The sequence below is a fragment of the Solanum lycopersicum genome, chromosome 6, assembly GCF_036512215.1.
Source record: "Solanum lycopersicum chromosome 6, SLM_r2.1".
Taxonomy (NCBI): Eukaryota; Viridiplantae; Streptophyta; class Magnoliopsida; order Solanales; family Solanaceae; genus Solanum; species Solanum lycopersicum.
The window spans coordinates 2621956-2649299 of NC_090805.1; the positions used below are offsets into that span (position 1 = coordinate 2621956).

The following is a 27344-nucleotide window of genomic DNA, read 5'->3' on the forward strand; positions in this document are numbered from 1 at the left end:
TCGAATCAATTTTTATCTAAATTGTGAACACCCCTACCTACCGTCGTATAGATACAAGTATCTCATATTATATCATTGAAAGAATAGAAAATATTAACTATATCGCGTTTGTCTAGCAATTATTGCTATAAATTAATGTGAATGATAGGAAGATCGTAAAATTTAGAAGTAAACATAACAGAACGATACTAAGTTTTAAAGGTAAATTTGTGATTGAACTTTGAGAAAAGACTTATTTATGTCATTCGTTAAAATTTTTAGCTTATGTATGTTATTTTCGTTGGCATATTTGAGTCTAATCCCTTTCCAAAATAACGTTGTCATGTCTATATATATATATAATATTATTTTCTTGAATCTAAAAATTAGAAAATTAAACGAATTTATTAAATTTGAAAATTAAAAAGTACAATGTCACACATGAAAAAAACATTGTTTTATTCTTCTTTCTCTCAAAGAGATATATTTTGCATCCTTTGGTCCATCTTGAGGCTTCAAATTAATGTTTCATTTTCTCAATATCTTCTGCAAAAACTATAGATAAAAACATATATATATTAGAAAGTGAAAACATAAGAACATTTCTATAATAGTTACTTGTTAATTTCTATGATAAACATATTTATATTGAAAACAGAAAAAAAAAATATACTCTGAGCTATCATGGTATGCAGATATACATTCATGTTCTTGTCGTTCAAAAACTATAGCATATATTCATTCTAACAAAAGACTAAATAGAGACACATGTACTTGTTAATTGCTATGATAAATATATTCCGAACTATCATAAATAGTATGCAGATATGCTCCGTCATACTTTTGGGACATTGGTGCCCTTGTCGTTAAAAAATTACAGCATATATGTCCTTTACTCTAAAGAAAGACTAAATAGAGACAAGTTACACAATCTTATATATTTAATAAATGTCGGGACGATAGGTAAGATTATGACACGTGCATGTCTGTTAGTATATATATAAAGGGTACATATATATGCTCTAGTCAATTAAACGACAGAGGCACCAATCAATGTCCCAAAAATATGACCGAGGGTATACGTATATAGTTGAGGGTTAAAAATTTACCTTGGAGAATCCTCTGAACACAATCACCTCCACATTGAGTATTACATTTTTTTTGAGGTGTGTCAGTGGTGGCACATACAGTGAGACATTTATAGTAGCAATTATCCATTTCACTTCCAATATGTTCATATGTTGGTCTGAATTTTTCATCGATAATTGCTTCGTCAGCCATGGAGACATCTACAGATGCAGAAATCACAAAAATGCAAATGAGAAACATTCCAAAAAGCTTCTTTGATGCCTCCATTTTTTTTGTTTGTTTTTTTTAAATATGTTTTGTGTTTGCTTTTTAGATGATTTGAATATTCAATTTATAGGTGTTTTTGGGACATCAAATGCCTCAAATTAAAGTGGTTGATAACCAATTTTGTAGGGAATTATTGGTTTTGGTCGTGTGAGATTTCTTTTTAGTTGGTATGGACAGACTTACTTTACTAAAAACTAGGAATTATCAATAAATCGAAATCGATAATTTGAATAAAAAAAATATTGGATTATTCATTTAGCGCTTTCGTTTAATGATTTTATTTATTTTATTATCGGGATGTTTATTATACTTAACACGTTAATAGATAATTCGATAGTAAATCAATAAACTATATTTATATTGTTCGATATATTACTTTTAGTTTTGGTTATCTCAAATTTTTGGTTTTTTTTATGTATCAGTGTTTGCTTTTGAACAAGATACAATCTGTCAACTCATGTGCATGATTCATTTAGTTTGTCACCTTTTCTCTAAATGATTTTCAACGTGATTTTTTGTGTGTGACAAATTTTAACGAGTAATCGATAATCGAATCGACAATGGTCAATAACTAATAAAACAATATCTTAATAGTTCTATAATGACTAAGTTTTTGTGTTATTTTATTTTCGTAAGCATTGGCCAAAGTGTTGAACTAGATCATGAGAAAAAAAGAAAAAAAAAGAAGGGTTGAGTTTAAGTGTGCTAGACTGCCTAAGTGGGTTTAATCATCTTGGATTGATCATTAGCCGATCAGTTGAACAAATATACGCAATTCTACTACTACTACCAAATGAAATATATTCAAAAACATTGTCTTTAACAACACATCTTAATGCTATGAGAATTTTCCACACGTTTCTTTAATAAGTTTTTTTAAAAAAAAAAAAAATTCAAAATAACATAATTTGATATTGGCAGCTAAAGTAATGAGGTTCATATGTACCCTCATTACTAGGCAACGGACCGGAACGAATCAGTAGCGCATCGGAATGGAATGAGTTGATCGGTTCGTTGACCGGTATCGAGATGAACCGGTTCGGAATTATCAGGACGAATATTTGGTTCCGTCCCGTCTCACTATTTACCGGAATGGAATAACGGGACGACACATCTAGTTATTTCAAAAAATATTTTTTTTGAAATACGAAAATATGAATATTTTCTTATTTTTCTAAGTTTAAATTAATAGTTTTTAAATTTATAATGTAATTTTTTACTTAAGTTATTTTAAAGATACTTTATTATAAAAATTTTACTTATTAAGTTTGCAAGTTAAGTCTAATTAAGTTTTCAAGAATTTAAATCTTTTGAAGTTTATAAGTTATTACTTATTATTTATTAATATTTTTAAATTTATAACTAATATTTATAACTTGTAATTTAAATAAATTAAATTTGTATTAAAAATTAAATAAAAATAAAGATAAAATAATTACACAAATTAAAAAATATCAATTTAATTTATTTAAATTTATATTATAAATTACAATTTCAATTTACAACTACTAGTAGAGTGCATAGTTACGCAACCACCTTCTAGAAAGGGTTCTGTTTCAACTAAGTCTCGAATGTAATACTAATAAGGGGAAGTTGGGTTACTTGGATAGTATTTATTATTTAATATAAAATATAAATTACAGTTTATAAATATGTAATATAAATTAATTAATAAATATTAATTAAACGATAGCAGATGGGATTCGAACTGGAACTGGAATAAATCGGGATGAACCGATATCGGTACACCAGTATCAAACCTCGGTTTCGTTCCATTTCGTGTCCCGGTTCAAAATGCCATATTCTGTCCCGTAGGCAACCGAATCGGGACGAACCGAAATAGTACCAGACCGATACTAGTACATCCCGTTCCATTGCCCAGCCTTACCCTCATATTAAGGCATTTAGGTTTTTGAAGCGACCTAGTTGATTATGTGGAGCCATACGTATAGTCTCACTTTGATCGACAATATATTTTGATATTTAGAAGTCGTTTAAGAGGATTTGTGTAATTTTCTTAATTTTTTGTGTGTTAATCCATGGTGATATAACTTTCATTCAATTTTTAATTTTTTTTTTATGGAATCTTCCGTAATGAATTGAAAAACATAGACATATAGTCTGATTATGATCCACCACTTTTTTGGCATTTAGAAATCATATAATCGGAAATATATAATTTTTTCAAATTTTAGCATATGTTAGCAAGTAAATATTTTGATCAGTAATTAATTTATTCTTTTAAAAAAAACTTTATGAGGTATTAACTTAATTTACACGTTTCTCAATTTGTCAATTTCTTGTATTTGACAAAAGCAATAAATCTGTAAACTCACAGCAATTCCATTTGCTACCGTCTTTTTCAGCACTATATCTGATTTTTATTTGGGGCTTTTGTCTTGAGTTATCTTCTTTGCTTAGCAAGGTAATTTTCAACAATTCAATTGAAATCATATGGGAATCTTTGATTATTTCTACTTCATTATGGAATTGACATAAATTTCTGTTTTTCTTGTAAAGATTTGCTTTTTTCCCAATATCTGGAACACCCCCAAGTGTTGTTCTTCTGGATTGTTGCTACTTCATTGTGGAATTATCATAAATTTCTATATTTCTTGTAAAGATTGGTACTTTTCCAAAATCTGAAACACCCCAAGTTTTGTTCTTCTGGATTGTTGCTACTTCATTGTGGAATTAGTATAAATTTTTCTGTTTCTTGTAAAGATTGGTTCTTTTTCAAAATATGAAACACCCCAAGTTTTGCTCTTTTGTGTTCTTTTACTTTATGTCTAAGTGTTGAGTTTCAATTAGGGGAATCTTTAGGTAGATGGGGTTTTGGGTTTGCTCAAAGAATTTAAGTATTGTAATCATTAAGTTATTGTAGCTGAAGAAAATAAGTGTAATGGGAGAAAAACAGTAAGGGGAAGATTGAGTCAGAAATGTTTTGAAATTAGGTGAAACTATAGCAAGTTCACTTCATTGATGATGCAATACATGATTACATAAGTCTTTCTTCTGTATCGATGATCATCAAAATAAACAAGAATACTATTTCGATGGAAAATACCATTTATGGGATGTACTTAAGAGAGTATGAAAGATTAAGAACTAGTATGGATGGTTATAATATATTTTTAAGCTCTTATAGGCAGTGGCAGTGCCACTCTTGTCCAAGGGGTGTCAGTTGACACCCATTCGATGGGAAATTGCATTGTGTAGATAGGTAATTTTTTTTATGTGTGTTGGATTCTTTTCGTGCTTACTTCTTTATATTTTGACTGTTTCTCGTGAAAATCCTGGCCCCACCAATGCTTGTAGGAATAGAAAAAATGGTTGTTAGAACCTTGAGTTTATGACACTTGTATGTTTACTTCTTTGACATGTATCATATTCTTGCTGTCAGGTTTACTTTTTTGGCATATATCACAATCCTGCACAACCCTTTTTGCATAATCTATTTGTTTAGGTCATTTTGAAACTGCTATTGGACCATCCTTTTTGGCATCATCTAATTACTTGGGCCAATTTGAAACTGAGTGAGTTTTTATTGAGTTGCTACTATACTTCAGTGTGCAGTAAGGACTGAAGCGTGCATGATTTCTATAAGCTGTTTCCTGGCTTTGTATGCCCTTTCCACCCATGTTTTTTCCTTGATATCTGAGCACCTTATCTGAAGAGTTACATGAGAAATAGGATTTGGCCTACTACTTAGGGCTGCAATGGCCTTGATGGTGTCGTCATCATCTGCATAGTTGTCTATGACTTCTTTATTCATGTTGGTTGCATCGTGTTGATTGTGTTGCAAGTAGACTGTTCTTCATCCCTTCTAAACATTGCATCAAATGGATCTCTCTCCTTTTACCCTTATTGCATCTGCATCTTAGTTACAATAGATTGCTCAACACTGTGTGTTAAGATGTATTCATCTTTGAGTTCTTCTTTAGATACTTAAAAGCTGAAATGTTCAGTCATAATGATAATATGAGACAGGTATAGATATTGTCTCCTTTTTAATACAGCCAGTGAGAGGTCTATGAGATCTTTTTCAAAGGTTGAAAGAACTTGATGTTTAATGCTAAGTGCTTGACTAGGGATTGCAATAGGTTTTCCTTCTTGCATCACCATATCACCTATCCGTTTAGTCTTAGTTATGCAATTTCACATTCAAGGTTTTGGTAAAATTCTGTAGTGCGGTGTGCCTCTATTATGGATCTTTTGAGGTCTAGGAATGCAGTGGTGGCTTCACGGAGTCCGTGAAGAAATATCCCTTCTTTAGTGGTATTGTAAGGGGCCTGCTGATCTTCCATAATTTCTTATTTGTCATCCGTGATAGAATATGAGGTTGAGGAATTCCTTCAGCTCCTTCATTGAAAAGGACTAGCGAATTTCTCTTTGATAATGCCATAATGGTGGTGTCTTGTGCTCATCTTGACTATTTTGCTGAATACCTGCTACCTTCTTCCCTCACAAGTATCAACTATCAAGTAATTCTCCTTGCCAAAGCTTAGGTTGATGGCAATCACCTAGTTCTTTTTGTCTCCAGTAGGATTTGTGAACCCTGATCAAGGTTTTATCACACTTAATTGCCCTCCAGGCTACACCCTTGGGTGCATGATTATGGCCAATTCTGCTTTCTTTTTCCATTTCTACTAACTATTTTCCAAGTAGCTGCTTGCTTGGCTTCAAAGCCTTACCATCGATTTTCGGTTAGTCTTCACTTCTTCAGAGAGTTCGTATATCCAACCCCCAAGCACTCCGCTTGGATTTATTTGCAGGCAAATGAACTTGCTTAGCAACTAAGCACTATCTCTATGTGCTGAAAATAATCTGTAAACTAGAACACCCAAGAAAACAAGGATGATTCCCTTAGGTAAATTCCAAAGACATCATGCATACGGGACCATATTTGCAAATTTAAAGGGCATCACCCTGAATTACCACCTACTATGGTCCAATAGGTAACCATCAAGTTTGTACCTGAATGAATGGGCATAAGGAGGACAGAGGGAAGGGTATTCAAATGCATGGTGAGCTTGAACATGGAATTGGTGAATTGAGATGATTGACATTTTTAGCTACTGATGTGTTTAAATTCATCATGGAGCAAGGTTACAAAAGAAAAAAAAAAAGGATTATTCATCTTGTTGTTTCTGTCTACTATATAGCCAAGTGTTTTGATTTTTTTGGATTGGAAGTTTCTAAATGTGATGTGCGCTTGGCATTTACACCTGTTATAGGTAAAGCCATAAAGGTAGGCCACTGTGGAACGAGTTCTTCTGTAATCCTTTGAAAACCTCAGTGCACTAATTGTATTGCTGGCTGAGAAGAGAAGTTGGCCTTTTCGATTTAGAAGAGTGTTACTTGTGATATATAAAATTCTAGCAATTCACATTATGATTCACTTTATTCTACTGTAAGGATAATAATGTAAGTTCCGTGTTAATTCATTTGCTTATCAATCAAATGAATCAAATTGCATATTTCAGGTAAACGTCAACCAATAGTAGTGCACCAACATTATATTTGTTGATAAAAATAGGTGCAAGCTTGGTGGTTATGACTGCACTCATTGAAGGTCTTCCTGATGCTGTTGCCATTAGGTGCCTTGCACGGGTTCCATTCTACCTTCATCCAAAGTTAGAGCTTGTTTCCCATTCGTGGAGAGCTGCTATTCAAAGTGCTGAACTATTTAAAGCTAGACAGGAGGTCAACTCATCTGAAGAATTTTTATGTGTATCCGCATTTGAACCTGAAAACTTATGGGAGCTCTATGATCCTACGCATGACCTTTGGATTACTCTCCCGATTCTCCCCTCCAACATCAGTCATTTTGCTCGCTTCAGTGTTGTTTCTACTGCTGGGAAGCTGTTTGTTTTAGGTGGTGGCAGTGATGCTGTGGATCCATTGACAGGTGACCAAGATGGAATTTTTGCAACTGACAAGGTCTGGTCATATGATCCTGCAACCCGAGCATGGAATCCGCGTGCATCTATGCTTGTCCCTCGTGCCATGTTTGCTTGTTGCGTGTTAGATGGTAAGATAGTCGCTGCAGGGGGTTTTACTAACCGCCGAAAATCAATATGCAATGCAGAAATCTATGATCCTGAGACGAACGTCTGGGTACAATTACCTGATCTCCATCATGCGCACAATTCTGCATGCTCGGGAGTAGTTTTTGGTGGCAAAGTTCATGTCTTGCATAAAGGTTTATCAACTATTCAGGTTTTAGAAAATTTCAAGCAGGGTTGGATTGCTCACGAGTATTCTTGGCTCCAGGGCCCGATGACTGTCGTTAGGGGAAAGCTTTATGTTATGAGCAATTGGTTCATTTATAAGCAGGAAGGAGAATCAAGAAGAATGATAGTTTCAGCATCTGATTTTCGTAGGAGAATCGGTTATGCTATGATAGGGTTGGGAGATGATATTTATATAGTTGGAGGGGTTAATGGACCGGATTACTGGAATTGTAGCGTGAAAGTGCTATCTGATGTTGATGTCTTGACCCTTGGAAGTGAGAGGCCAGCATGGCGTAAGGTTGCTCCATTGACAAGGTGCAGAGGGACAATCCTTGGCTGCACACAGCTGAGAATTTAAGACATGCATAAATGGGGATGAAATTCAAATAAATGCTACAACGAACATTTGGCACTAAAGTGGCTGCTAGGAATAGCATGAAGTAGACAAGTGAAGAGGAAAAAAGCAAATTGAGATTACTAATGGTGGATGATGTTTGAGGGTAAACATGTTCCATGCCTTGCCTTTGTCTCCTTTGTCGTAGACTGAAAATGATGGAAATCCTATCTGACATGACTTCTATGAGGTGTCTTAGTAGTGATCGACTTTATTTTATTAGTTGTCTAAAAGCTACAGTAAATGAAATCCTGCGCCAGAAACATGGAAGCAACAAGATGTTCAGCTTCCTTGCTGAGTTCTTGAGTGGAATGAAGTTCACCCTGACTTTGAGAACTGGAGATTTTGACATGATAAAATACATGTATTTGCATTAAGGAGCACTATTATTTTGTTTTCTTAGTGTTTTGTAATATGAGATGAATTTAAATGAAGTAATAGGGTCGGATTCATAGTTGACCTCAACTTGTTTGAGACTATTGCGTTGTTGTAGTTTTCGTTGCTTACTTGGATACTTGAATCCATCCTTGTCGTTAAAGATGCACTATTCGTCAATCTTGAGGCATAGTTATTATTGTTATTGTCGCCCTTTCATTCTCTATTGGTGTATATCCATTAGTTTCTCAAAATATTAGTTAAAGTTTGTCCCAATGTGTCCTAACAACAACATATCATCGTAGTTTTATAAATGGAGTTGAGGAAGGGTAGAACGTATTTCTAATTACGAAGTGCTTATGCTTAGATGAATATATTTTTATCCTAATTATGTGGTGCTAACTCCCATGTCACCATCCCTATTATCTTACGTCTAGTGAATATATTTTTATTCCAATGACGTGACAACTTTTTATCGAGGAGATTCGAATGAATACCTCGCCTTCTCTTATTCATCCTTGTTTCCTATAGACCATTGGCTCTCAAAAAGAGGGGAAAAAAAAGGAAGTCATCGTGGGCCGAGAATTCTGGACCACTAAAGAAATGGGCCGCCCAAAAATAACGGACTTAACCGAATACTATCCGCTGCTAAATCTTTAGAACCTTAAACCCTAGCGGAGAAGAAAGACGAAGGTTTAACTCTACTCAACAACAATGGAGGAAACTAACATGGATGATTGTGAACACAACCGTGAATCTGAGGTTGCTCCGGCGTTAATTGCAGTTCATCCAACTCAGAAATCCGTCGCCGTTGCCGTCGGTTCGAATCTCCGCGTCTTTAATCTTCAGTAAGTCACTATGCAAAAATAATCATTTTATTTTCTACTTTTTTTTATGATTATGATAATGTGTTCAAACTTAGTACTTGTCTATTTCGATGATGTTGACTTAGTTGGACATTGGCACGAAATTTAGGAAAAGAGAGATTTTCTGTAACTTGTGATAGTAAACCATGTATTCAAGTTAAATTGATGTCATTATTTTTGCGATAGACTAGTAATAGAGTGATAAAATGAAATTAGAGGTGTAAAATACTCCCTCGGTCCCAAAATAAGTGTTACTTAAAAAAATATCACAATCATTAAGAAATCAATAAATATGATGTGTAAACTACTTCTATTTGATAAATGTCTCTTGAGAATTGAACAATATTCAGAAAATGAACTATAAGTGTATAGTTGGAATGACATACTAATTATTGTCTTGAATTCTTAGAGTGATACTTATTTTTGGGACAATTTTTTTTGCTAAAGTGACACTTGGTTTGGAATGGGTGAGTATTATTAAAACTTGGTATAATACATAGACAGACTTTTAATTTGACCTCCACGGGTAGTTGAACTTCTGAACTTTCATCGCAACCATCTACACATTTCAAGATGATATAGGTGTGTATGGAGAACACCTTAACTTTGAAAATGCAAATCTAAACTCCTTTGAGGGGGTGCATTCTAGATGTGCATTTTCAAAGTTGGGGCTTTAGTTACCAGCTGAGACTAAGTTAAAGTGTTTATCTATGTATTATGTCTTAAAACTTCTCACACATTTTAAAGAAAAGTTTCTTATAAAGATTTTACTGGAGATTATGAATGTTCTTTACAACAATAGCTAAAGGAGAGATTTTTATATCTCTGGTCAATAATGGATGTAATCTTATATGTAGGTTTGGTTTTTTTTTAGGCTGATGTCACTTTAAGATTGGTATGCAATTTTATTTTTTCTTTAGACAAATTAGAGGGAAGTTTGACAACATTATCAAAGACTTTCAGTTTGCAGCTGGATTATATATTATATTCCACAATTTTGATGCAGAGAAGGTTGTTCGGTTTCATTGGTGGATAATTCAGGAGTGCACATGCATAAGGATTCAATAAGAGCAATTCAATATGGTGCTGAAGGAAAGCTGTTTGTATCTGCTGGCGATGACAAACTTGTTAAGATTTGGGTTACTGATTCTTGGCGGTGCATAAGTTCGGTGTAAGTTTCTGATGTTCAAGTTCTGTTTTTTCTTAGACATACTTAACAGTAAGTTGCCCGGACTCTTCAAAAATGATGCTGAAATAGAACAAATCTCATGTAATAATAATAACAATACTAATAATATTTTTTCTTCTAAATTTTCTGTGTCAGAATATCTTTTGATAAGTGGATGTATGTTGATTATGTAAATTCTTCTTATACTGATAATTATTGGTTGCATCGACCACTGCAGATGTTTGTTCCTTTTCTTCCCCCTCTTTCCCCTTTTTTGTTTGTTTTAGATTTTTTCCTCATTAGGAGTTGAAGTTGTCTAACTGCTATGGTTTTAATAGGTCATCCGAGAAGAGAGTTACTGCTGTTGCCATCAGTAATGATGGGCGTTTTGTATCCTTCGCGGATAAATTTGGTGTAATTTATGCAGTTGAAATAGAAGGTTCTCATGAAAATCAAAGTGTGCCCAATAAGAAGGCAGTCCCAATTCTCGCCCACTACTGCAGCATCATTACTAGTCTGGTATTTCTTTTCTTTTCCCCTTTGTGTGAATTGCTTTATTTTTCCGTGGATCTATTTTTTTACCCTCCATATACGAGGGTTAGTGATTTACTCAGATATTGTTGTGATACTCATGAGTGGTCCTTCTAAGCGGTTTTCTATGGAAATTGTGTTTTCTGGTTGGCAATTGTATTCCTGGCTCAACTCTTTTACACAAATATCATGGATAAAGATCTACTGTCTTGATGCACATCTCTTGCACAATTTCTTGCAAGCCTTGTCCATTCTGGTGGTCAAGTGTAAAGCATTATTCATTCTGGTGAATGGATCATGATACTCCTATTGTCTATGATTACGCCATATAAGATTAAGTTCAACTTATTCTCAGCCCCCACGGATCATATGCCCACTTTTTTTTTAATCAAACTAGATTGATCTCCTAATCAAGGCCTCTGGTTTCAAAAGCTAGTTATTTTTTCTCAAAGAGAATTTTCCATCTTTGCAGGAGTTTTCACCAGATGGACGTTACATTATTAGTGCCGATCGGGACTTCAAAATCCGAGTAATGTCATGCTTCTTATTAACCATGAATCTTAGTAAGATTTCTTGATGATCTCTTGCTAACATCAAAATTTCTTCTGGTTCATAATTACAGGTCTCTGTGTTCCCAGAAAAGCCATCAGATGGGGCTCATGAGATTCAAAGTTTTTGCCTTGGCCATTCAGAGTAAGAATTTCTTGAAATTCTGGTGGTCCTAACACCTCGGTAGTGATGATCAAGCTGATCCAGAATAGTCTTTTTCTGTTGAAATATTGGTTATACTAATAAATTTTAAAATCTAGGGACAGTTCTCTGGTCATTATTGATAAAAGCCAATCTTGACATTTGATAAGGATACTTAACCCAAGAAAGGAGAAAAACATTTTGACCGGGATGATTTAGGTGGTCGTTTTGTGTCATCCAACTGTTACATCTGATGAAATATTTATACCATGCATGTCTTTGCCGAATTTATTCTTCTTTTACACGTTTTGTAGGTTTGTGAACACGGGTTGTGTGGAATTAGACAAAAGTGGCCTTATAATGACAATAACAAAAGCAAATACACAGTATATAAAACAAATAATGTGGTTCAATTAATGTGACCTAATCCTCGGTGTGGAGCAGAGATATTCCACTAATGAGTACAGAAAAGAGAGTACCAAAATTAGAGATAGAAACATGGCATTGGCTTTGGTGTTACTGTTATCTGTGTTTCTCTTTCGGTACCTGTGTTGACGACCTTCTTTCGTTTTTAAAAGTGCATTTTATTGCCTTCCAGCAATTCTATTCATCCTCCCCTCCCCTCCCCCCTCAAAAAAAAAATAATCAAAGGATAAATAAAAGATAGATGAAAATAGTTGTTGAGTATTGAACTTCGGCATACATTTCCACAGGAAGAAATTCTAGTTTTGACAATGCTTACTGGTTATCATGGTCATGGCTCATTTATTGTCTCAATTGTCAGGTTTGTTTCCTGCCTTGCCTTCATCTGCAACCAGGATTCCCAGCAGTGGTATTTGCTTTCAGGAGGTGGTGATTCAACTGTGAGTAAATTTTTAAAACGAACTAATTTTTTTAAAACCCAAATCACCTTTTTACGCCTTTTAAGGCTAAATTTGGAAAAGATAAGCAACTTTCTTATGATGGTATTCGGCCAACTTGCATGCACCTCGATTATTCAATTGTGTAACTGCCACCATAACTTTGGCAGATGGGAGGAAATAATCCCCCCCCCCCACACACACACACACATTTTTTTATTTATTTTGTTTGTGTGTGTCTGCTGAAATTTAAACCTGAGTTTTCATGATTCTCCTCCAACTTCATTGACCAGTGACTCCTAGGCCACACCCTCGAGTTCGATACAAAACAAAATTGGCAACGTAAACTACAAATACTTTTTCTGAAGTGTTTAGTTAAATGAAATTAATTACTTAAGAATTATATGAGTATTTTATTTTAATTTCATTTTTTTTATCTACTTTGACCATTGCTCTTTCTTTCTTTTTTTCTTTATGCCAGGTACGCTTGTGGGACTTCACTTGTGGTTCTCTTCTTGATACCTGTCATGTTGGAGAGGTAGCTTCATCTCTTTTGGAGTGAGATACTTGATAGATTTAATTTGGTTTTCTCTCTCCATCACAATAATTAATTGGCTGATTGAATCTCTTGCTAGAAAATAAATCTTTAGTGATTTGATTTAGCTGATTTTCAATCCATAAGCTTGTGGTGATTGTGTAATAGGGCGTGAAGCGATCGATCTTTCTTTGTTCCATTTCCTTTCTTCCTCTACGTTTCTTGTGTTGAAACAAGAAACTGCATTAAAGCTTTAATGTTTAGCTTAGTTCTTAATTTTCTCTGCAATTGTGAAGACAGGACTATTACAGTCAAAAGAAGGAATAGATGACAGGTTGCTGGCTGTCACTGATCTTTGTGCCACTCCTTGGGGATCTCTAATCGCGGTGGCTATTCAGAGGTAAGTCTCTCGTTATGTCAACATGTTGACTTTTCATCCTTTAAAGAGCTCTATTAATTTGTTCTTGAATCATAATACCTTTCTCCGTTGAACTGTAGCTTGGCAGGCGTCATGCTTTTGAGTTGCAACCTTTCAGCTAAATCTCTCCATGTTGCAAGAGTAGGTTCTTTACCATCTCTAAATCACGAAAATCTATTTAGATTTTGTATCGTTCAAAGTATCAACAGCCAGCATCAAGTGGAAATGTTATATGATGCTATTTGACAATATCTTTTTATTTTTTTTTAATTCTGAAGGAAGGGAAGCCTTGACATAACTAGTGAAGTTGTTGTCATGTGACTTAGGCCATGGGTTCAAGCCGTGGAAACAGCCTCTTGCAGAAATGCAGGGTAAGGCTGCATAGACCCTTGTGGTCTGCCCTTCCCTGAACCCCGTGCATGGCGGAAGCTTTAGTGCACCGGGCTACCCATTTATTTTGTATTTGTTTAACCTTTTCCGTTGGATGTAAATTCCAGGTGGTTCCGATTCCTGGGGAGACTTTTATTCCCACAAGCTTAGCAGCTGCCTCTTCATCGAATCAGTTGTGGATGGTCATGGGTGCATCGACTCTATGTACTTCCCATTCAGCACCTTTGGCTTGTGTGAAGGTTCTCAATGGTTTCTGCGAGAGCAACCAGGACTCTGTTGAGCACGAGGCACGTGTTTTAGAAGATAAAGATTTACCAGGTAGTGAACAACTCCTTCAAACGTTGCAGGGGAGTTCGTTCATTGAGAAAGATGCACTATCAGCGGCTGCAGAAGCAGTGAAAACTGCAATGTGTAATCTATTAATCAAGAAGCAGTACCCTTCTGAAAATCGAGAGTTTAGAAAGAGAGGGAGGAACGACAAGAGAGTAGATAAGAAAAAATGAGATCGGTGGACAAAGTTACATGGTATGTATGCTGGTGGGAGGTTATCAGAGTATTTATAGGCCGAGTTGATTTTGCTGCCAGCAGTGAGCAAGGTAGTGGCTTTCCAGCTCGAGCTCGTAAACAGTTCTGCTGATGAAAGAAATCAAATTTCGCCTTTGCTGTGAAGTAGTTTTTTTTCTGCTTTTAATAACGATTTGTGATATGATATGGTATTGTTTACAAATTTTCACCCTCATTATAACTTGTTTTAATTGTTTACCTTGCATTAGTTCTGGTGCTTACTGTAGCTTATTTTTATGCTTTTGATATTGCCATAATTTAAAAGCCTTCATCTGTTTTGGTCCAATATTGATTAATCTTTTCTGTTTGAAACTATAATCAGTGTTTTTTTTTTTTTGATTTCTAGTTAATCTGAAGGAGCATTTACAATTTTGGCAGTGATGATTATATAACCACAATGACTTGTGTTTTAAAATTGAGCATAATATATAACGTGTGATGTGTAAAAGCAAGCAATTAAACTATCAAAAGAGCATTTAGATACACATAACGAATTATAATATAGTTAAAAAGAAATTTATGATAGTGAAGACATTAAATCAATGTTTTATTAAAATTTTGAAACATATTAGTAATATTAATTGTGTTTAAATTATATCGGAAATAAAGTTGAAGGGTATATTTGTCCTTTTCTAGTAGAAAGAAAAAATAAGCAGGACAGTCAAGTTGGTTAGTGTAAATAAAAATTGACAAGAAAAGAAATAGAAGGAATTCCACATCTTGTAGCGCCATTTTTGCTATTTTTTGACGATGCGATTTTTAGGCTTTTTTTCAACCAAAATGCAACCGAATTCGACGCATTCATGTTTTATTTATCTCCATTTGCTTTCTTCAATCGATCACCATTTTCCTAAGTTTGAAAAAATCCATTCACATTTGCTACAGTTAATCACCGGTACAGTACGATTTTCGCTCTCTCTCTTATTGAACTCATTTTGCTTCTTTTTTTAAACAGTTACGAGAAGCCGATCTAGAATTTGAAGTTCTATTTAGAATTGAACTCACTCTGCTTTTGAAATTACGGGATCAGAATGTTGAAATTTTAGTGATACCGTTGAAATTGAACTCGTTTTGCTCAACAATAACCGAGGCGGATCTAGGATTTGATATTTTTATCATAACTGAACTCACTTTTACTTTTGAAATTACAAGTTGAGTATTTTATTGAAATGTTAATGGTATAATTTATATAAATGGTCTGAGTCGAAAGTACTACTCGAATAATAGAGTGGCGGATTTAGAATTTAAAAGTTTTTATTATAACTGAACTTACTGTACTTATTGCCATTATGAGTTCGGAATCTGATATTTGTTGAAAATTTCAGTCATTATTTTTATATATATGATCTGATGTCGATAGTATTGGGTTTTGGTTGAACTTGTTTTGCTTTAACAATTACTTGAATGTCAGAGTCGCATTTAGGATTTGAAGATTTTTATTAGAAATGAACTCACTCTCCTTTTGATATTACTAGTTCAGAATCTATTTTTTGTTGAAATGTTTGTGGTTTTTATATTGGTTTGAGTCAAAATTGAACTCGTTTTGGTTTAACAATTACTCGAATAACAGAGGCGGATCTAGGATTTAAAACTGAATTGATGTTCCAAAAATTGTTTCTTTTTTTTTTGTTGTTGTTGTTTAGATGTTTTATATCAATATTTATTTGTAATTTGATCATTGTAATAGCTTTTTGCATGTTCCTAACATTAATAAGCCAGACTTAATGCATTTCTTTTAGTATGAAATGTCGTTTTATTTGTGGTTTTTAATTGTTATTTTAGATCGTATTAACAAGAATTTTCCGAGATGGAGGAGACTGAGGAGAAGACCATTGAGTTGGAAGAAGGAATGGAGTGTGTTCAAAAGGGACTTAATAAGTTGAAAATAATCATAGAAGGAGAGCCGGAGTCATTCACCTCAGATGAATACGTGATGCTCTACACGTATCCTTAGCATTCCTTGAGCTTAGTCTGCATGTTTTCAATCTTAGTTAGACCTTTCCGATAATCATTTCTATTTGTCGAACAAGTTTGTCCTTAATTTGAAGCATAGCACTATCTATAACATGTGTACTCAGAAAGCACCTCATGATTACTCTCAGCAACTGTACGATAAGTACAAAGAAGCAGTTGAATATTACATCCTTACTATTGTAAGAGCATTTCGCTATCTCAATCTCATTGTTTTGTGATGATGTTCCAAATAGTAACCAGTCTCCATTTGCTCCGTTAGGTTTTGCCTTCTCTGAATAAGAAGCATGATGAATTCTTGTTGAAGGAGCTTGAGAAAAGATGGGCATCTCATAAACTTATGGTCAAATGGCTTTTAAAGTTTTTCCGTTATCTTGACAAGTTTTTTATCAAACGAGCTGAAGTCCCTGCACTTAATGAAGTTGGTCTGAGTTGCTTCCGGGATCTGGTTAGCTTTTGGAATGATTATTCTTCAGTTGGATTTTTTCTTTCTATATTTGTCTTCTCTGAGTTACTATTAGGATAAAAAAAAGTCTTTATATCGTTTTGTTTGTTGATAATAGGTTTATCATGATGTGAAAAATAGAGTTACAGATGCTGTGATAGCACTGGTAAATGTTTCTTTCTTCATTTTTTTTTTTCTGCTAGACTCAATGTGTTAGAATTCTATCTGCTAGATATGAGGTTTAATGAAGTATCGTTTTGTATCAGATTGATCAGGAACGTGAGGGTGAGAAAATAGACAGAGTGTTACTGAAGAGTGTGATAAATTTGTATATTGATATGGGAAAGGGAAGGATGGATTATTACGTTAATGACTTTGAAGAGGCGATGCTTCGAGATTCTGCCTGTCATTATTCTCGAAAAGCTTCAACCTGGATTGTTGAAGATTCTTGTCCAGAATATATGCTTAAGGTAGAAATGATTTTCACAACTCTTTCACCTCGAGGATTGCTCTTGTATTCCATTCTTATACTAGAATAGGTTCCAACGCCCGTTCTTTGCTGACACAGGCAGAGGAGTGCTTGCAAAAGGAGAAGGATAGAGTGTCTCATTATCTGCACTCTAGCACTGAGACAAAACTTCTGGAGCAATAGTACGACTAATAATATGAACGGACAGCAAGACTACGCACAGGTACTATAACTGATGCTTGATATAATTTCTATGTTCTCTAGAACTTAAAGAAGGGAAGAATGAAGGGGTTACTTTTGTGGAGTTTTGTCAGGTTATTGATGTTGTGTACTTGATTGTATATGTTTCCCCCTTGGTAACAGGGAAGGATTTTGTTTTACAGAACCTTCTTTTTTTAATGTTCTTTATGCCCGGACAACCACGGTTATCAAAAAAGAAGAAGAATGTTCTTTACTGTTGGGAGAGGGAAGAGCGGATGTGTCTTGTGTTTCGAGAAGTTGTACCTCTTTGCCAACTATTAACTGTTCTATTACTTATGGAACCTTTTCTTTCTTGAACGAAACGCACAAATATAATGTTTTAGTTTTTACTCAGAAAGAGTCAGTTGATTATACTTCTTTGGTTGGATTTATTTTTCAAAGCTGAGACCAACATTTTTTCTGCAGAAAATGCAAAATCAAGTATTGATTACGTATACCAATCAGTTGCTTGAGAAGGAGGATTCTGGATGCCGAGCTTTGCTTAAAGATGAGAAGGTATTAAACCCCTACCCCCTTTTTCGTTTCTTTTTTTCTGTAAAACATTATGTGTTTAATTGTTGTTATGAATCTTACATTGTATTTGAAGCTGTTTTGCTTTTTCTTATTCCTCCTCTCTCCCATCACAGGTTGAGGATTTAACTCGAATGTATAGTCTATTCCACAAATTTCCTAAAGGAATAGAACTAGTAGCAGAGATATTTAAGCAGGTAGTTTTATCATCCATACCATATGCTGAGCAACCAACACTTAAAGATTTTGCTTTTCTTCTTTTGTTCCAATTTGGGACTGTGCAACGTCTGATGGTACATATGTGCAGCACGTAGCTGCTGAAGGCATGATCGTGGTGCAACAGGCTGCAGATGTAGCAAATAACAAGGTTTAATATCCAATAACCGAAACTTGTGCTTTACTTGACAATGCTGTATGTTGACTTTACTGTTAGCTTCCATCAGCTCCTCTTCTTTGATAAAGTTTTTAAGCTTCAGGAAAAAGTTAATGCTTCATTTGAACCCTACGAGAGATGATTTTGTATAAACTGTGACAAGGACAAGGTAGATATGTATAAGCATCCCAATCTGAGAAAACTTTCAAAGTTCCTGAGAAACTAGAATCTGAGTGGAGTAAAAAGCTTTTGCAAAATAAGTAACATATATCTGAAGTTGGTTTTGCAACTGGCTATGCTTATGGTTTCCAAGTAATCTTGTTTTTCATTGTAGTTTATTGGTGTTGTAATTTGTAAATGATGATATGTATGTTCTTCTACAGACCGAAAGCTCGGGTGGTTCACACGAGCAGGTAAAAGACTACCTCCTATATTGTGAATAGAGGTCCATTTTATGTAATTGTTAGTTGGTTCAATGATGGACCCATCTCTTCCCTCAGGACTTTGTCAAGAAGGCATTTGAGCTACATGACAAGTATATGGTGTATGTGAAAGGCTGTTTTGCTGATAACTCTATCTTTCACAAGGTATTCTAGTTGTTAACCACTGTGTGTTAATCCCTATATGATGTATTATTACTTGAGACATTATCACTATTACTTCAGATATTATTGTAAAGGAATGTATTTTGAGTCTAACTCTTGTGGGGAGGATTGTCTAAGTCCATGTAAGGAGTTAAAATTCTTCTCATCCCACCGACGTGAGACTTAACACCCGACCTCACGCCCAGGAATGGGCATCTGGAGCATGGACAATTTAATATGGGGGAGCCCAACATCATAAATCATAAATTGGGATGTACCTAACTCTGGTACCATGTAAAGAAAATAGTTAGATATGATATGGTAAAGTATATATATGAGTTACGTTCACAAGGAAAAGTGTGAATATAGAAGGACTCAAGCATCGTCTTCACTCATTCTCCTACTAGCTGATGTATAAACTCTTGACTTTCATAGGCTCTGAAAGAGGCATTTGAGGTCTTCTGTAACAAAAGTGTTGCCGGCTCTTCAACTGCAGAGCTCCTTGCTTCTTATTGTGATAATACCCTTAAAAAAGGTGGGAGTGAACAACTCAGTGACGAGGTTATTGAGGATACATTGGAAAAGGTATGCACAAAATTTACATCCCTCTTCAGTTTGGTGGTCAAAATTTCATATTCTTGCTCTAACACCGTCAAAATGGTTTACTTTTTGTGTAGGTGGTCAAACTTGTTACGTACATCAGCGACAAAGATGTGTTTGCTGAGTTCTACAGGTTTGAATCTACTGGCAGCAGTTCCTTTTACAAAATCAGTTGAGTTGATTGTTACATGTTTAACCATTTGGTATGCTAATTGTCTTAATGAATGATAGGAAGAAGCTTTCTCGCCGATTGCTTTTTGATAGAAGTGCCAATGAAGAACATGAAAGGCTTATCTTATCAAAGCTAAAGCAGCAGTGTGGTGGACAGTTTACATCCAAGATGGAGGGAATGGTTAGAATAGTTCAATGGACTTCTATATTTTGTCTCTTCTCGTCCTTTGAGATATCTAAAATACGGGTGGTTGGAAAATGTAAAAACAGGTGACAGATTTGTCATTGGTGAAGGATAATCAGACCCACTTTCAGGAATATATCAGCAACAACACTGCAACAAATCCTGGAATCGATATGACTGTCACTGTTCTTACTACTGGATTCTGGCCTGGTTATAAATCTTGTGATCTGAGTCTCCCTGTAGAAATGGTAAGATGTGCTTCTCTCGCTATCCAGTCCATACTAGTAGTCGTAGTATCCTTCCTGTAGTTTCTTGTCCTTTGATATCTGTTACTATACATTGTTTCTTGTACTTCAGTTATCGCATTATTTAGTTTTAGTTACGATCCAAAATACTTTGTTATGCTTTCACTTCCATTACTTCTTGTTGGACTGCTTTTTCTTGACCCAAGGGTCTATAGGTAACAACCTCTTTATCTCTAAGATAGGGGTATCGTCGCTATACACTCTACCCTAACTTTGTTATGTTGTTGTTCTTATTGTTTCTGAGCTCTTTGGTTTTGTCATTCATTTGTCTCAGGCAAAGGGCGTAGAATCCTTCAAGGAATTTTATCAGAAAAAAACGAAACACAGGAAACTAACATGGATATTCTCATTGGGACAATGTAACCTTAACGGAAAGTTTGAACAGAAAACTATTGAATTGATTCTGGGAACATACCAGGTGATCGATTGGTCAAGTATTTCTATTGCAAATATGCTGTTGAATTAACATGTTTCCTCTTTTCAGGCTGCTGCTCTACTACTATTTAATGCTTCTGATAAATGGAGTTACGCTGACATCAAGACTGAGTTAAACTTGGCTGATGATGACTTGGTCAGAGTTCTGGCATCCGTATCATGTGCCAAGTACAAAATTCTTAACAAGGAGCCTAGTGGTAGCACTGTTTCATCAACTGATCATTTTGAGTTCAACTCCCAGTTCACTGACAAAATGAGGAGGATTCGGGTATAGATACTTGAGAATTTCACATGATACTCCACAATGATGTATTTTATAAAGGTATACTTGGAATTTATACTTCAGCAACGCGACTTGTTTGTACCTTTCAGGTCCCTTTGCCTCCTGTTGACGATAGGAAGAAAATGGTTGAGGAAGTTGGCAAGGACAGACGTTATGCAATTGATGCCTGTCTGGTGCGTATAATGAAGGCCAAGAAAGTTCTAACTCATCAACAGCTAATTTTGGAGTGTGTTGAGCAGTTGAGCAAAATGTTCAAGGTAACCACAATTTTTCAACCACTTTGGATATCTATACATAGTAGGTTGTCGAGTGTTCTCGTACTTCTAGTAGTATAACATAGGTATTCCATAGTTATTTTGCTGTCTTGTTTTCTTTCTTTTACTTTCCTGCTTTTTCTGAGCCGGGGGTCTATCAGAAACAACCTCTCTTCCCCACGAAGGTAGAGGTAAGGTCTGCGTACATCATCCTACCTTCTCCAGACCCCACTTATGTTGTTGTTGCTTCGTTTGTTAATACCCCGAAATCCATATTTTAAATCAGTACCTTCACATTGGACATTTCATTTACTAGCTTTTATCTCGGTCTGATTCTTGAATTGTTACCTACGTAGCCTGATGTCAAAGCAATCAAAAAGAGGATCGAAGATCTTATCACTCGAGATTACTTGGAAAGAGACCTGGAGAACACAAACACATACAAGTACATTGCTTGAGGTGCTGATCTCATACCTCGGCTGGTTGACACTGTCTGCGCCTGACAATACATCAAATAAGTACTGCTAGTTTCTTGGTTGTAGCTAACGCGTTTTGCAGTTTCATGTTGACAATCACTGCACCTTGCCCCCCTATATGAATAGGAAACTTTTTGCAGTTTTAGATATCACTACAATACTTAGCAGTATCACTATGTATTCCCCTTTGTTGTTATTTGTGGAATGAGGATCTTTGTATAAGTCTTATGCTTTGGTGGTTGCAGTAATGCCAACATTTACAATTGATTGTCTTTTTCTAGAACTGTACTCTTACCTCACCCAAATCTAGTCTGTCTTAGCGGATTCAGAATTTTGACGTAGTGAATAATTGGAGTTATGAAATGTTTGTCTAATTCAAGTTACTATGGATGAAGTGATCGAAATGATAAGTGGTTATGATTGCGGAAACAGAGAAAGTGAGGGACCAATGGTTCTCTTTTGAATCAAGTAGCAACAAGTTTGAGGATTACAACTATAGAGTGGGGTTGGGAAACAAAGCTTTGTAAACAACTTGCTTCTTCCTCCCTTACTTCTTGGCGATTAGTGCAATTCGACTTTGAAACTCTAGGTCTACCAAACATGCGAATAACACAATTCACCACACATACAGTGGTGTAGCCAGAAATTTTAGAAACGGTGTTCAAAAATTTCATAGCTCGTAAAAATAATTTAAAGAATGGGTGTACTTAAATGTTTGTAAATCAAACTACATAACATTAATGATTAATTTCTTTAATTAAAATGTACCAATTTTTTAAAAAATTAAACTACATAATATTTAGCTTAGTGTCACATTTATTGATAGGAAGTAACAAATAAAGAAAAAGAAAGATATTTCACTAAATCACTTTTCCGTTTCAACATTTCACAAACCTCTAATGACTAAAAACGAGAAATGAAAAATAAATAATAGAATCAAACGAGTTATATTAGAAGAGAATTTATATAAAATATTTTCACTTTTAGCAGCTTAATAAAAAATAAAAAATAGAATCAAACGAGTTATATTAAAAGAGAATTTATATAAAGTATTTTCACTTTTAGCAGCTTAATGGAATAACTAAATAAGATTTTCTTATTAACTTTAAATTAAATAATTCTTTTAAATTTTATTTAAATTTTTAATGAAAAGAAAAAAATCAAAGTCAAATAACGGGAATCGAACCTGCGCACTGCAAGTTGCAAAGAACTCAGTAAGAGTTGAACGACTAAAATCACTAAGCTAAATTTTTTTTATTGTTTTTCAATGGTGTCCAAAATGTGTTATTTAACCATTTAAATTATTATTTTTCTTATAAATACGGTATAATTTTCTGAAGGAGGGTATCCAATTGGACACCCTAGCCAAAGGGTAGCTACGCCCTGCACATATAAAAAGACAAATACTCTTCAATTTTGTGATTTAGAACTTATATATTCCTTATTAAAACAATTAGCACATATATACCATCACCGTCTAACAAATAGAGAATATTTTATTAATAGGAAAACTTTCACATATAGCCACTAAAAATAGCCTAATTACTTTCCATAACTATAGTTTGATAATTACAATTCGTAGCAACATGTTATAGGGAGGAGAGAGGTGAGCGAGACTGGGAGAGATAGGAGAGAGGCGAGAGTGGGGGGAAAGTGGGAGAGAGGTGAATTGTATATGTATATTGGTTAGATAATTATATATTATACATATTATTTGTATAAAAAGCAAGCGAGATTGGGAAAGGGAGGAAAGAGGCAAGTGAGTTTGGGAGAAAGGCGAGCGAGAGAGGGCAGAGAGTGGGAGAGAGGTGAATTATATATGTATATTGGTTAGATAATTGTATATTTTACATATGCATTTGTATAAATGACAACCGAGAGTGGAAGAGAGAGGAGAGAGGCGGGCGAGATTGGAGGGGGGGGGGGGAGAGGCAAGCGAGAGTGGGAGAGAGGTGAAGTATATGCATATTGAACATGTATACATGTTAGCCTATGATGTAAAAGAATACAACGTTTCTTTAAAATGTGTTTTTTTATAGTAAATTTGAGAATAATAAGTTACTTGTAAATTCTTCATTGAATTTGAAGGGACAAATATTTAATATTGAGGTTGAATTGTGTCTTGCAAGTAAAGAACAACTCTTTAGTGTGTTAGCATGCTCAAATTGTAAGCAATTATTCACAAGATATAATGTGCGAAGGGAAATCTACTGCACAAGTTGTCACCGATCCACACATCTTATTCCTAGGTATATTTGCTCTTCTACAAAATTAAAATTACTAAGAACTAATTAAGATTATTTATTTTCTTTATTCAAACAAATAAATGTCTTAACTGACCATTAATTTTAAATTTTTTCATTAATTATCAAAACAGGTGTCAATTTTGAAGTTACTGTTAAGGACAACAGTGGTTTTGCCACAGCTATTGTTTCAGATGAAATTGCAGAGAAAATGTTGCACCTCACTTCCGCAGAAATTTATGAAATTTGCTTCGTCAAGGTATATATTATTTTTTTCACACCAAATAATAACAAAGAACTTGTAATGAATTTATATTTTCATTTTTTTCTTATTTCTTCTCTTGAACATAAGGTTCAAGTATCGATTCTGAACTATAAAAGAAAAAAAATATATCTTGAATAATATACTATCTAACTTGTAAGAGTTTTAAACTAATGTACATATGATTATGTGAACATATGAGTTCCTTAACTTGAAAAGAATATTGTAGCTGTATAAGCTTAGAACTCTAGCATGACAAAATTTGAAATAAAAAACTTTTTTCATACAAAATTTCATATCTTAAGTTCATGTTTCTTTTCTGCAACATCCAAATTACACTTTTTGTTGTTGAATTTACAGTCAACTTTCTTTATTAAAATATTATCATTGTATATATAATTTTAAGTTTTTATCCATCTTACAAGTTTTTTCTGTTGACTGAGAACTTTGTGCAAACTGTTGTGCACCTACTACAATAGGCATGACCGTTTTTAGAACTATAATTACGTGTTAACTCTAATTAGTCGAAAGACCTTCAGTATTGAATTTGAGTTCAGATGTAAATACATAAACATAGAAATATTTATTTTCCTTTAAATAAATTTAATATTAATTTTTTTGGGTAATTAACTTTCCTTTCTTCATCCACTTTTCTTTTGATTTAAGAATTCATGATCAATGCATATCTTATTATTGTTTAATTTGTTATTATTAATCAAATATTTTTTACCAGAAAGGAACATTATCGCTGCAAAATGTGGAAGATCAACTGAATGGAAAGATATTCAACAATAAAATGAAAAAGCTATTCACAAAAAAATTGGATGCAACGCAAAAATTATCCATTTTGGCTTACCTGGAGAAAAAAGATGTCGTTCATGAACCAATGGCATCTACAACAGTCAATGTTACAGAAGGAAAAAAGCGCACAATTGAACATGTTAATTCAAGGGAAAAAGAATATCCACGCATCGCAAATAAATTTAATCCTCCCATGAAAAAAAATTAAAAGGTATATAAATTATTTTGTACTTTGTTTAAAACTTTTTCTTTGCAATTGACTAATAGAAATAGGATTTACTATCTTTGTTTTTATTTTCTTTGAATTCAATTCAGTCTCTAGACAGATTATTTCTTATTATTTCAAATTTCAGTTGAAATATTTTTGTTGTAGTTGTCGAAGCAGTCAGTTTTTGCACTTTTTTGCTGCTGCCACTGAATGCCAAATTTTGCAAGCTTCTGATGTTGCTATGTGGATGTCTTATGTCCCTGTTCTTTGATGGAAACTGAAAATATTTTCTCCTATGATAGCAGGTTAGTTAAAAGTCATTTTTTACAGGTACTACATTTATCAACATAATGAAAATACTTTCTTTTTGTTTTTATAGTTATTTCTATCGTTGAAGGCTATTGTGTTCATTTTTAGTTCCTAAAAAATGATGTAACTTTCCTCTATTGATTTTGTCAGAATAACCACCTTAAATCGATAGAATCAAAAATTACAATACAAAATAACATTTACTAATTAAAAACCTCTGAAATCAAACCTGTTTAGTAAAACTTATCTAGAAAGAAATGATGAGAATAATCCTTCTACAATATGCAAAGCTCGAGAAAGCTTTATGCTAATTTCAAATGACACTTAGTACTGTATAATATATACCCTGCACAAGTTATGTCATTATATATTTGGCTTATCATGACCCTATAAAATTGATCTAAACTCTGGAATAGGCTTTTGATCAAACACTACTACTGGTATGTTACTTTTCAAAACTATAGTAATCTGCTGATTCTTTCACATTTTTCATCGCATTTTATTTGTACATCATACTATTTTTTCTTTCTCTTAAGGGTTAAAATTTGGGTTGTGTTATTCTGTTTCCACCTCTTCATGATTTATCGAAACTTGAGATTTTTAATATCGTCGTCATATGTCCATTTACTATCTGCTGATGATCTAATTTGAAACTCTTGAACTGAATTTCTCCAAGACAAGTTTAAAGGTAAATATTAAAGATATTTCATAAATTCTTTGTCCAGATTGATTAAAACCTTTAACATTAATGTCACAATTATGAATCAATTTCTTTATAAATAATGATCCTTTAGTTTATATAAAATGTCTTATGTCAATCGTGAAATAGGGCTTCAAAGATGAGGCTTAGTTGAAGCTTAATGTTGCCACATTTTTTTCATTTTGTGTTGTATAAGTTATGTGATGTGATTCTGTCCTAACAGGTGATTTTTTATCAAAGATAATCCGGAAGATCCAAGCATGAAAGATGCATCTGTTTTTGTCTAATTCTATACAGTATGTAAATGTATGTAATTAGTATTCCCACATATGAAAATGTTAAACTATGTAAGTATCTCACTTCGACATTCAGTAGTATGACATTCACATGAAAATATATTATGAACAAATTTGGCAGCTATAATGCGTTCGAATTACTAATTTTTCTCGTTGCAATATTAATTTTGTTTGTTTAATATGCAACTAATTAAATTTAGGTCCATTATAAATACCTATAATGCTCCCAACTATAGCATCATCAGCTGAAAGCATATCTGCAAGCCTGGAGCAGTATTATGCATACAAATTTAGCAACTCGTAAATGTTAATTGCTAATTTGTTAACATTCAGCTACTCTTGATGTTCACATACTGTCAATTTGCTTAATAAACAGTGCATTTGTTTTGTGAACAAAATGTTATTTAACCATGTAATGTTGTGAAGTATGCTAATAGTTCAATACAAAATAGTCATCTAATGTTGTTAAGTATGCTAGTAGTCCAATACAAAACAGCCAAGCAGAGCTGATACCTGCACTTTGATATATACTGTCCTTAATTCAAAGACAAAATTATCATTTTTATATCCTATTGTTTCAAATCAAAATGTACAAAGGAAGTGACCACAATGTTTTATAGCTAACATGAATTCGTATGTATGAAAGTAATTCCCAATTGAAGTTTTAGTATTGAAGGGAATTTTCACCGTGCTTAAGAAATTTTGATGAAATATTTTGTTTTGATACCGTAGGTAAATCAAACAAAAATAAAAAACAAGACTTGACCAATAACGTTTATAAAATAAAATATATATCGTAAAATAAAATGATAATAAATATATAAAATATTAAATGTTGGGCT

General features: G+C 33.9%; 4 protein-coding genes and 1 long non-coding RNA gene across 7 annotated transcripts; 4 read left to right on the forward strand and 1 right to left on the reverse strand.

The window, feature by feature from the left end:
- Nucleotides 1-365: 365 nt before the first annotated feature.
- Nucleotides 366-1341, reverse strand: LOC138349097 (uncharacterized). Its single transcript, XR_011221626.1, has 2 exons — nt 1089-1341; nt 366-534 (listed from the first exon to the last, which is right to left on the reverse strand). It is a non-coding gene; the product is annotated as an uncharacterized lncRNA (long non-coding RNA).
- Nucleotides 1342-3625: 2284 nt separating this feature from the next.
- Nucleotides 3626-8520, forward strand: LOC101249646 (F-box/kelch-repeat protein SKIP30-like). 2 transcript variants are annotated; one of them, XM_004240467.5, is made up of 2 exons: nt 3626-3760; nt 6822-8520. In XM_004240467.5, exon 2 carries the CDS (start codon nt 6892-6894, stop codon nt 7927-7929), a length of 1038 nt encoding a protein of 345 aa, XP_004240515.1. In that variant the 5' UTR covers nt 3626-3760; nt 6822-6891; the 3' UTR covers nt 7930-8520. The 2 variants fall into 2 exon arrangements, with proteins under 2 accessions (XP_004240515.1, XP_069155110.1); XM_069299009.1 differs by lacking the exon at nt 3626-3760 and adding an exon at nt 3773-3962.
- A 357-nt stretch (nt 8521-8877) lies between these two features.
- LOC101249926 (uncharacterized) lies at nt 8878-14648 on the forward strand. 2 transcript variants are annotated; one of them, XM_004240468.5, is made up of 10 exons: nt 8878-9188; nt 10213-10377; nt 10713-10893; nt 11378-11434; nt 11528-11598; nt 12380-12458; nt 12937-12993; nt 13287-13390; nt 13489-13549; nt 13906-14648. In XM_004240468.5, the coding sequence occupies exons 1-10, from the start codon at nt 9055-9057 to the stop codon at nt 14299-14301; spliced, it is 1305 nt and encodes a 434-aa protein (XP_004240516.1). In that variant the 5' UTR covers nt 8878-9054; the 3' UTR covers nt 14302-14648. The 2 variants fall into 2 exon arrangements, with proteins under 2 accessions (XP_004240516.1, XP_010321834.1); XM_010323532.3 differs by having other exon boundaries at nt 8999-9188; nt 10218-10377.
- A 1521-nt stretch (nt 14649-16169) lies between these two features.
- LOC100529127 (cullin 1) lies at nt 16170-21665 on the forward strand. The gene is given in 19 exon segments (NM_001306057.1): nt 16170-16306; nt 16416-16515; nt 16596-16781; nt 16897-16944; nt 17045-17248; nt 17347-17470; nt 17914-18003; nt 18135-18215; nt 18326-18385; nt 18775-18804; nt 18892-18978; nt 19411-19560; nt 19653-19708; nt 19807-19927; nt 20017-20178; nt 20510-20653; nt 20720-20938; nt 21043-21210; nt 21564-21665. Coding segments are annotated over 15 exon segments (1695 nt in total). The 5' UTR covers nt 16170-16306; nt 16416-16515; nt 16596-16781; nt 16897-16944; nt 17045-17147.
- Nucleotides 21666-23750: 2085 nt separating this feature from the next.
- Nucleotides 23751-25568, forward strand: LOC138349098 (uncharacterized). Its single transcript, XM_069299010.1, has 3 exons — nt 23751-23932; nt 24061-24185; nt 24922-25568. The coding sequence occupies exons 1-3, from the start codon at nt 23875-23877 to the stop codon at nt 25195-25197; spliced, it is 459 nt and encodes a 152-aa protein (XP_069155111.1). The 5' UTR covers nt 23751-23874; the 3' UTR covers nt 25198-25568.
- Nucleotides 25569-27344: the final 1776 nt, after the last annotated feature.

Bases quoted from the DNA above. Each gene is read 5' to 3' on its own strand.
- LOC101249926 (XM_004240468.5), top strand. From the start codon at position 9,055: ATGGAGGAAACTAACATGGATGATTGTGAACACAACCGTGAATCTGAG. The intron at 12,459-12,936 runs GTGAGTAAATTT...TCTTTATGCCAG, and splicing joins CAGGAGGTGGTGATTCAACT to GTACGCTTGTGGGACTTCAC. The intron at 13,550-13,905 runs GTAGGTTCTTTA...TGTAAATTCCAG, and splicing joins AATCTCTCCATGTTGCAAGA to GTGGTTCCGATTCCTGGGGA.
- LOC138349098 (XM_069299010.1), top strand. From the start codon at position 23,875: ATGTGCGAAGGGAAATCTACTGCACAAGTTGTCACCGATCCACACATC. The intron at 23,933-24,060 runs GTATATTTGCTC...TTATCAAAACAG, and splicing joins TCCACACATCTTATTCCTAG to GTGTCAATTTTGAAGTTACT. The intron at 24,186-24,921 runs GTATATATTATT...ATTTTTTACCAG, and splicing joins ATGAAATTTGCTTCGTCAAG to AAAGGAACATTATCGCTGCA.
- LOC101249646 (XM_004240467.5), top strand. From the start codon at position 6,892: ATGACTGCACTCATTGAAGGTCTTCCTGATGCTGTTGCCATTAGGTGC.